The 10,080-nt window shown below is 65.9% G+C and overlaps 1 protein-coding gene across 3 annotated transcripts in view; it reads right to left on the reverse strand.

Moving 5' to 3' along the window:
* Positions 1–7,496, reverse strand: part of PVRL4 (poliovirus receptor-related 4) — a 13,011-nt gene extending 5,515 nt beyond the window's left edge. For all 3 annotated transcript variants that reach the window (XM_015564578.1, XM_015564579.1, XM_015564577.1), the window contains exon 1: positions 6,866–7,496. In XM_015564578.1, the coding sequence (XP_015420064.1) occupies positions 6,866–6,944 (79 nt within the window). In that variant the 5' untranslated portion in view covers positions 6,945–7,496. The remainder of the gene's footprint in view (positions 1–6,865) is intronic.
* Between the last annotated feature and the right edge of the window lie 2,584 nt (positions 7,497–10,080).

Below are 10,080 nucleotides of genomic sequence, written 5' to 3' on the forward strand. Positions count from 1 at the left end.
CCCAGCCCCGGAAAGATGGCTCTCAGGGGCCCAGGCGGGTGAGAGCCGCGTGTGGGAGGTCCGTCCGGGAGGCTCTTAGAACGTGGTTTTCCTGCTTGGAGGGGAGAGACCGGGTTCCTGGGAAGAAGGTGTGTGGGGGCTCCCCGCCGGCCCCAGCCAGTCCCTGAGACCGGAAGGCCGAGGCCGAGGCTCAGAGAGGAGGTCGGTCGGTTGGGCGTCTCGGGACCAGGACGCGGGGCCAGGCGGAAGGGCGAGTGGCAGCTTCATCTGCCCCGGGAGCCTCCTCTGCCCCGGAGCCTCCTCTGCCCCGGAGCCTCCTCTGCCCCGGAGCCTCCTCTGCCCCGGAGCCTCCTCTGCCCCGGAGCCTCCTCTGCCCCGGAGCCTCCTCTGCCCCGGAGCCTCCTCTGCCCCGGAGCCTCCTCTGCCCCGGAGCCTCCTCTGCCCCGGAGCCTCCTCTGCCCCGGAGCCTCCTCTGCCCCGGAGCCTCCTCTGCCCCGGAGCCTCCTCTGCCCCGGAGCCTCCTCTGCCCCGGAGCCTCCTCTGCCCCGGAGCCTCCTCTGCCCCGGAGCCTCCTCTGCCCCGGAGCCTCCTCTGCCCCGGAGCCTCCTCTGCCCCGGAGCCTCCTCTGCCCCGGAGCCTCCTCTGCCCCGGAGCCTCCTCTGCCCCGGAGCCTCCTCTGCCCCGGAGCCTCCTCTGCCCCGGAGCCTCCTCTGCCCCGGAGCCTCCTCTGCCCCGGAGCCTCCTCTGCCCCGGAGCCTCCTCTGCCCCGGAGCCTCCTCTGCCCCGGAGCCTCCTCTGCCCCGGAGCCTCCTCTGCCCCGGAGCCTCCTCTGCCCCGGAGCCTCCTCTGCCCCGGAGCCTCCTCTGCCCCGGAGCCTCCTCTGCCCCGGAGCCTCCTCTGCCCCGGAGCCTCATCTGCCCCGGGACCCTCGTCTGCCCCGGACCCTCGCCTGCCCCGGGACCCTCATCTGCCCGGAGCCTCATCTGCGGAGCAGGCCCTGTCCCGGCCTCACAGCTCTCGGACAGCCCTGGGGTGGGTTCTGACTCGGCCGGGCTGTGGGCGACCAGGTGGGCGGAGAGGACCGGGTTCGGGAGGCGGAGAGGAGGGGAGCAAGGCAGGTAGGTCCAGAGTCCGTGGTTGGAGCCCAGCCGCCCGGGACCTTCCGCACCAGGCAGAGGGGTTCCAATTTGGTCAAGAGGGAACGTGAGTCACGAATCCGGGAGGCAGGGGTGCTGTGCCTCCGGCGGGAAAGTGAGAACCTGAACGAGGAGGGAGAGGAGGCGCCGTTCCTGGGAAAGGGCAGGATTTGGTCCCCGCACAAGGGGAGAGGGGAAGACACAGACCCTCAAGGCCGCTGCCCACACCTGCTCCCGGCGCCCGGATGCCCTCCTTCCTGTGTGCCGGCGCCCGCCCGCCGCCTGCTTTCACCCGCTCAGCGTTTACCCCGGGGCTGCAGCTGCCTCCCACCAGGCTGAGCTCCTCAGAGGAGAGGCTGGGCCGCACATCACCCGTGGAAACGTGGATTCTGACTCAGTGCTTCCCATGGGAGCGTGTGGTCTGCATTCCTGGCTCATAATTGATACTCAATCCCTGTTTACTGATGACTGGATGAGTGAATGAGCGACTCGAGGGGAGACAGGCAGAAGGGGGAGAGGGTGGGCCCAGGAGGAAGGAGCAGTCTTTGGCTGGGCTAGGCAGGGAGGGGTGTACATGGCAACCTTGCCAACCTTGGGGTGCAGGCAGGACAGACTGGTTAGCTGGGTTTCGTGCAAAGGAAAAAAGAAAGGGGTGGAGGCCGGCCGGCGGGGCCCAGGGGCTGAGCGTCGACCTGTGAACCAGGAGGTCACGGTTAGATTCCCAGTCAGGGCACCGGCCCGGGCTGCGGGCTTGATTTCCAGTGTGGGGCATGCAGGAGGCAGCCGATCAAGAAAGGGGTGGACGGGCATGGGGGGTAGACAGAGAAGCCCAACTACAGGGATCCGAGGGTCCGAGGGTCCGAGGGGCAGAGCCCAACAGGGGCAGAGGGAGGGGCCTGCAGCCCTGCTTGCAGGGGGGAGGGGGATGCTGTTGGGAGCTGGGAGAGCCTGAAAGGGACAGGACAGACCTGCAGGGCTGGATGCCAGGGCCCTGAGCTGCCTGAGCTGATGTTGGTCCCACCCAGCCCAGCCTGGGAGTCCAGCTAACCGCCTGCGCCCCTCCCAGCACACCCTCTGGACACAGGAAGGCAGGGCTGCCAGGGCAGGCCTGAGGTGGGCTTCCCGCACGTCCCCCGCGCCCAGCACTGCTGTCTGCAGGCCGCAGGGGTCCAGTGCTTCAGCCAGGCACAGAGCCCTTCTAAAGACTGTTTCTGGGACAATGTCAGAGGCCTGTTTTTCACTCATTCCTGAGACTTGCCAACCATCTGCCACCCCCTCCCTACGAATCACCCTCATTTCCCCCCAAAATGACTTCATAGAGCACAACAGGCATCGAGTGCCCAGCACATGCCTGAGTCCAACCCTTGCATCCCCACTGTGAGCCCAAGACCCACACTCCCTAGAGACAAGCCCACGGCCTGCGCAGGACCAGTGAGGCAGGAAAGCCCTCGGTGCTCCCACAGCCCCACTGTCCTCAGTGCATCCTCCAGGGAGAGAGCTGGGCTCAAATGGACCCAGAGCTCAGCCGCCAGCGCAGAGCAACCTCCTCTCTCCCAGCCAGCACCTACCTGGCATCGCATGATGATGTCACCAGAGCAAAGGATGATGTCACCAGAGCCGCCTGCCAGGTGAGGTCACTGTGTGAGCACCCAGTGCCAGGCCAGGCCCACCACCCTCCTGCTGCACACTGCTGCGGCCCGTGGCCTCTGCTGGCTGCACTCCTCCCTCTGGCCCTCCCAGCCTCCTCCCAGAGCCCAGGACCTGGTCAGGAGCCGTGGTGATTCAGACGCGCTGAGGAGCCACAGCCACCACCTTGCGCAAGGGGAAGAACTGGCCCAACTGGCCCGACGGGATCCCTGCCCTCGGCCTCCCCACCCGGCCAGGCCCCACGCCACCAGCTCCCAGACAGGTCCTCCAGTCCTGGCTGCTCCCACCTGAGCTTCTTTCCTGGCTGTGAGGCCTGGCCTGTGACCTCGGGAGGGGACTGAGGCTGCCGCCACAGAGTGTCTCTGGGGAGGGAGGCTCTTCCTGGGAGGGGCCTCTCCCTCCAGCATTCCCGGGGTACAGGGAGGGTCAGGGAGGGTCAGGGAGGACCAGGAGGCGAATGTGAGCCTGTGGGTCTGGACGTGCAGCTCTGGGTGAGGGCCTGGTTGCTCTGGTTGTGGTTCACATGCATGTGAGGCTGCCTCCTTGCACGAAGGGGTGTTACACACTCGTGTTCATGCCTTACCTTCATGAGTGTATGTGCTTGTGGTAAGGCATGAACACGAGTGTGTGACATACCCCTGTCCCACGGACTCAGTGCGCGTGGCGGATATTTGGATGTGGGTCCCTGGTGTGTGCATGCCACCCTGTCCCAGCTGCCTGGTGGGTGGCGGGTGGCTGTGTCCGTCCGGACTGGCCCTCACGTGCCCTCCCACCTCACTAAGGGCAGAGTCACCTCAGGTGGAGGCCCAGCAATGAAGTCGTGTCTCTCGGGGATGCCCTGGGCAGCTGCCAGCACGGGCTCCCCAACAACAGAACAAGAGCTCTCTCACCCTTGTCCTCAGGACTCCCCCTCCTCCCCCAGCCACTCCCCAGGGCCCCCAGCACCTGTGGCCTGAGGAGGCCTCTCCCTGGGAATGTCTGCTGCCACCACCAAAGCAACCCTGTCTGGCCGGGCTGGGTGAGGGTGTCTGGTGTGGGTTGGTGGGAGGAGGATGCTGCCTGGGGCTAAGGGAAGGTCCAAGTCATCCAGGGTCTCAGCCGCATTAACGCTGTCCCCCCGCCCCAGCCTCCATGGGAGAGAGTGGAAGACACAGGTGAGATTGGGGGAGAAAGGACCTGGAAGGGGAGCCCTGAAGCCCCCATTCCGGACGGCAGCACAGCCCTGTTTCCTCCCCTCCCTCCCGGGCAACCTTGGCCTCAGTAAAACCAGGAGAATCTCCCCCTGCTCACCCACCTCCCTCCTTCCCTCCCACGGTCCTAAGCCCCCAGCTTAGCAACCTGGGCAAAGTGCCCACCCACCGATAAGCGTCTGGGGAGGGGGCCGCAGGAGCTGGGCGATGAGAACAATGGGGCAGGGCAGGCCTGGAGGCAGCCCCACTCGGCCCAGACGCAGCTCCAGCTCAGATAAGTCCTCTAAACCCCCCGGAGCCAGTCTGAGCCCGGCTGAGTCACCAAACAGCCACACTGTGGGTGGGAGACCCAGAATTCAGCTTCTCCCAAACTCCTGAGATCCTACCACCCGCCCGCCCCCCATCCTGCCAGCCACCCTCCAAGTGTGGCCAGCTCTGCCCCACCCAAATCCCAGCCTCACCTCAGCTCTCAGCACACACCAATTTGAGGTGAGTGGGGGGAGGGGCAGAGAATGATGGGAAAGACCAGGGCCGGAGGCTCCTGCCTGCGGTGTGGTCCCACCGTGCACCCTCCTCCCAGGCTGTGGCCCCAGTTCCCAGCCTCACCTTCCATTTTTATTCTGCTCCCAGGTCCAGCCACGGGCTCCCTCCCGACTCGGCTCCTGCCCACCCAACCCCACCTTCCTCCCTAGACCTGGTTCAGAAGGGCACGTTTCAGAGGCCAGAAAGCCCAGGCATTCTCCCTCAAAAGGCTTAACCATCCACTTTGCTGGGGCCCCCAGGACCCCAAAGCTGCAGTCTAGAGGCTGGGGCCGTGAGCTCCGCGATGGCCCGTCACCGCCATCTCCGTGCACCAGGGTAGGACTGAGGTCCTGGGGTGTCCTCCCTGCCCCCTTTTCCGGCCTTGGGTGGGGAAGATCCCACAGGAAAGGGCTGCCCCGCCACAGGAGTAGAAAAGCAGGGATGCGCCTCCCTTTCTAGGAAACCAGCCTCAGACTAAAAGCTGGTCCCCCTCAGGGTGAGGGCGGGACTGGCGAGCCCCGACCCCTGGCCCTGCGGGCGCACTGGGGCCAGACGGGGCTGGGAAGAAGAGCTACTGAGGGTGTCAGCAGACACGGGTCCCTCACGCCCAGGGCAGGAGGTGGGGGAGGGAGAAGGGAGGGGACCTCACCCGGAAACTCATCTCATTAAAGAGAAACAAAGAGCCTTGGTGCAGGCACCTCCCCAGCCTCCTCCTCAGTCAGGGGTGGGGCTCGGCCCTGGGGCTCAGCGCTGTCAGGGCCCGGGGGGTACTCAGCTCTGTCACTGTAGCACAAAAGCAGGCAGATGAAACCTGGGTCCCCCCCAGAGGCAGCCAGGACCCCCTTTATCACCGCAGCCAGACCGCCCTCCGCGGGCCTGACCGTTCACTCCGGGACCTCAGGGCTGGAGCCACGGAGGCACCCCCGCCTCTGGGTCTAAGACTCGTCTGTGTTGCCCAAGGTCCCCTAACAAATAAAGAGCAGAAACAGCAGAACTCAAGGTTTTTTCAGAGACAAGAAACCCTTCAGTCTCCGGGAGCCGCCGAGGGGGAGCCGAAACACAGAGGCTTGAGCGATGGGGCAGCTGCGCGGCGGAGCCCCAGGCCGGCCTCACAGCGGTGCCCGCGGCGCAGCGGCTCCCTGGGCACCAGCCTCGGGGCCTAGAGCCAGGCTGCTTCCCGCCATTGCCTCATCCCCTGTCCGTCTGTCAGGCCTGGGCCAGGCCAAGGACGCCCTAACTGGAAGCCCTCCCTGGGCTTCTCTTAGAAAGAACTCTGGGCCATGGAAGGGTGCAGGGACCGGGTCTGGCTCAGGACGTCCTGCTTCTAACCCTGAGGGCCTCTCTGCCTCAGTTTCCCTCCGTACAGTGAGGGAGTTGGGACTGCGACCTCTCTGATCTGCCCCATCCTGAGACACAGCCACCCCATCCTCAAGGTGTGGGTAGGTCCTGCAGGCAACCTGAGCAAGTGCGAAGGGCTCTGTGGCGAAGGGCGATGAAGATGGGGGTGCGGGTGGGGGTAGAAGCTCAGTGCCCTGTGGTTGGAGGCTGGGCCACACAGCCAGGCTCGCTGCCCTGACAGCCTCAGCTGGGGTGAGGCAGGGCCACCGCCTGTTGGGCACGGAAGCAAGGGCCCTGCTGGACGACCAGGCTCTGTGGCTGCTCCCGGGACTGGGGAGAGACCGTCCTGTGCAGGCAGGCCCCGTGTCCCAAAGGAAAGGAGTCTCAGTTAAGCGTGGCCCTGGGCATGGCCCACTGTGGTCTTGTCCCATCGGAAGCTTAGAAGTTCCTGTCATTTATCTCGGCTCCATAGACATTAGACGGCAGAAATACAAGGCGTCTACGTGAGGAAATGGGGACAGGAATGAGCAAAAGGGAACCACACGTAGCTAGACCCCAACCCATCTGAGTAGTCACCTCATTACCACCTGGGACCGAAGAGTGTGTCCAGGGGAAGAGAGGGGCCAGAGCCCCCACCAGGCGCCTGGTCCTGGGACTCGGGGAGAGAGAAGGAGAGAAAACCCCAGTCCCTCTCTGGGCATCAGCTCCCCACACCCCATGACTGGAACCAGCTCACCCCTGAGTCAGCCTCAGTGCCATTCACAGTTCCGGGCTCAGCAGGGAGGTGAGGGCTCCTCCCGGGGACCCTGGTGGAAGGGCCCCTCCAGCCCACCCTGCTCCCTGCCCGTCACCTCATCTCTCCTCCCAGAGGCCCCAGCAGGAGGGGACACCAAGGGGAAGAGCTACCTGACTCCCCGGGAGGCAGGGCCAGCAGGTGGGTGAGAGAGAGGTTAGATCCTCAGTCCAGCCTCATGGGGGGGGGGGGCACTGGTGGCCCAGAAGCCAGGGTCCTGTGGGCTCCGGGGGGCCTACCTGCAAGTGACGCCAGGAGCAGCAGCAGCAGCAGCCAGGCCTCAGGCCCCTGCATGTCGGCTCCCAGGGCCAGGGGCATTGGTCCCACGCAGAGCTGCCCCGCGTTCCTGAAGTGCCACCGGGCTCTCCCTGGGCGCCAGCTCTAGGGCTGGAGAGGGCACTGAACCCGGAGGCAGGAGGGTCACAGGTCCTCGGGCCCTGGCGCACCTGCCCGTCCCCCTGGGGCTCCCGCTAGGGGACCTGGCCCCGTTCTGCACCCGGCGGCAGCTGCCCCCCCAGAAGCCGTGATGGGAGCTCCGAGCTCCCCCAGAGCTGCTTCCCACGCTGTGGCCAACAGCTACGGCAGAAACTGGGAACCTGCTCAGCAGGTCAGAACAGGTGCGTCTGGGGGCCGGGCCTGGCACAGAGGCTTGCAGCCGCGCCCCCTGGCCGGGACTAATGGGCGCTGGGGAGGGAGGGGAGGACCTGGGGGTGGGATTCCACCTCAGCTCCGGGCTTCACCTGGTAGCATGGAAGGGGCTGTAAAGGCAGAGGCCCCGGTGGCTAAGGAGAGAGGCACCGGCTGGAGGAACAGGGCCAGGCCCTGTGGGTAGGAAGGAACCTGAGCATCCCACACCCTGCCGGCCGGCGGCCTCCCAGGCCCTGGCAGGTCCCATCTCCTGGAGGGCTCGGCCAAAGGCGGGGGAGGGGGGCAGAACCAAGGACAGTGCCTGCCCACCCACCCCCACCCTCCGAGGAGGAGCAGGAGGGGAAGGGGTGCGGGAGGCCTCTCTGGGTTTGCTGACACCTTTCCCCCGGAGGTAGGGAGCTCGTTCAGTCCTTGAAGAAGGAACTAAAGTGACCGCCTGGCCCACCCACATGTAGGAGATGCGAGGGAGTGACCCGGCCTCTCCGCGCCACCCCTCTGGACCAGCCTGGATCCCCGGCGTGCACGCGTCCCGTCCCATCATCACCGGGTCATGTTGCACACTTACCTCATAGCACTGGACAAGACCCGCGTCTGGGCTCCGTCAGAGCCACCTCGATCTGAGCGGCCTCCTGCTCCGGCTCGAGAGGCAGGCCCTTCACTCGTCGTCTGTGCACCTCACCTCCTGGCTAAATTGTCAGCTTCAAGTCAAGTGGCACTGAAGCCTGATGTGTGCCCGGGAGCCGGCGAAAGTGCAGCGAGGGGCAGGGTGGGGCCGGGCTGTGAGCGCCTTGGAGTCAGGCTGCGTTACAACCTGGTCTGCGGCCCATGCGGGACAGCCTCCCCCGTGCAGTGGGACTGAGTACATGTTTGTTCGCGGCATGAAGCCATGAGTGAGGGGTGCCTGTGGCCGCGCCCTGGCTCTAGGTCCCACGCTCAGCAACGACCACGGCTGTGACCTCTTCTTCAAGGGCAGCAGGGGCCAGGCTGGATCCCAAACTCCCAGTTTCTCCCCACGGCCACTGGTGAGCCCCTTCCAGCCTCAGGGCTCAGGCCAGGGTGGGGTTAGGGCCGAGAGCAGCCCACCCTGACGCTGCAGGCGGTCAGGGCAGGGTGGGGGCGGGGAGGGAGGGCTCCGGTGTCGTGATCGTCCTTGTCTCACGTGGGCCCCGCTGCCTGCCTTCTCCTTCCCACGGACTCACCCTCTGGGACCAGGGAGCCACAGGGAAACTGAGGCCTGGGTGGGAAAGCAGTCTGCTCACAGGCCGTACCCAGGCCCTGTGTCTTGTCAGCTTCCCCATTCGCCATATGCCCCCACAGTGCTGCCCGTCAGAGTCCCCCACGTCCGTAAGGAGCAATGGACGGAGGAGGCCTTCCAGGTGCTGGGAGGCCAGATGGATGCTGAGGTGCCAGCTTAGGGAGGGCCTCTCTCTCCCTCACCTGGCCCTCCCTGGGCGTCCCCACCCGTGCTGGATGCAGTGTCCCCTCAGGCCTCTGCTCCCCTGTCTGGGATGAAGCCTGCGGAGGCAGGTCCTAGGGTATGAGCTGCAAGGAGCTGGCTGGGAGGATTCTCCAGACCAGGGCCTGGCCTCCTGGCTGTGCGCTCCCTTCCTCACAGAACCCCCACGCCCTTCACGCCTCCCTGCCTATCCTCCCCCACCGCATTCTGGGTCCTAAGAATGGGGGCAATTCAAGCCACGGCGGCATCTTCATCACGAGCACGTCTGAGTGGTGCCCTACATGCGTGCCTGGTGCCAGGCACCAGAGTCCCTTCCACCGGCAGGTCATGGGCACCACGCTGTGCCAGCCCAGGAGCCCTCCCCCGGCAGAGACAGACACAGCGAGCAGAGCGCGCGCGCTCTGCGCCTCCACGTCCCGCCCCTCCCGTCTGTGAGCTGCCGCATCCTCGGTGCCCATTGCCTGCAGGTGGCCCAGCACCGCCCGCCCGTAGCCCGTCTGTCCCTGTGGCAGCTCACGCCTGAGCCAAACCGGTTGGAGTGGGTTGTGCTGAAATTTTTGTTTGTGTCAATGGGACTTGGAAGTGAGTCAGGCAGGGCCAGGGATGGGCGGGGCGGGTGGGAGACCGGAAGAGGGAGAGTGAGGGTCAGACTGAGTGGGCGGCGGGAGGCAGGCGCCAGGGGCTGGGAGGAGGGTTGGGGGCAGAGGAGAGTTTGTCTGTGGTGAGATCCCAGGTTTGAGGGTGTCAGAGGCGGGAGGACACTGGCTCTGGGAGAGATGGGGGTGTAAGACGGCCGAGGGGAGCCAGCTGCGAGGTGTGGGCCGGGTCTGCCCGCCCGTTCTGTCCTCTGCTTCTCTGCTGTTTCCCTGTCCCGTCGGCTCACTGCCTTGGTCTCTGCACTTTGTGCAGAAAGGTCTGGGGTGCTGCTACTGTGGTGGGAGATCAGGGATTTTGGACTGGCTTCCATCCCCCAAGCCACCCCTCTTGCTCCCCCCTAGGACGCTCCTCACCCGTGGAGGGTGAGGAGGGACCCCGCACAGAACACAGGGTCTCCAGCCCCATCTCCACTCGGAAACACCTCCCGTCGCCGCAGCGTCGCTGCCCGGGTGAGGGTCGTCCTGTTTTCCACGGATTCCGTCTCCCGTGGCCACGTGCGGTGCTGCTCCCGCCAGCCTGTCCCAAGGCCCATGGCCCATCCCTCCGTGACAACCACACCTCCTGGTCGCCCCAGGCGTCCCTCAGAGCTCAGGGGGCGGGTCCTACTCGGAAGCAGGAGAGCCACGGGGGTAGGAGTGGCTGAGCACCATGCATGTGTGGGTCCTGCTTCTCGGTGGGCTGCTGTGTGCGGAG

Source organism: Myotis davidii, unplaced genomic scaffold (assembly GCF_000327345.1).
Source record: "Myotis davidii unplaced genomic scaffold, ASM32734v1 scaffold1121, whole genome shotgun sequence".
In the NCBI taxonomy this organism is placed as follows: domain Eukaryota; kingdom Metazoa; phylum Chordata; class Mammalia; order Chiroptera; family Vespertilionidae; genus Myotis; species Myotis davidii.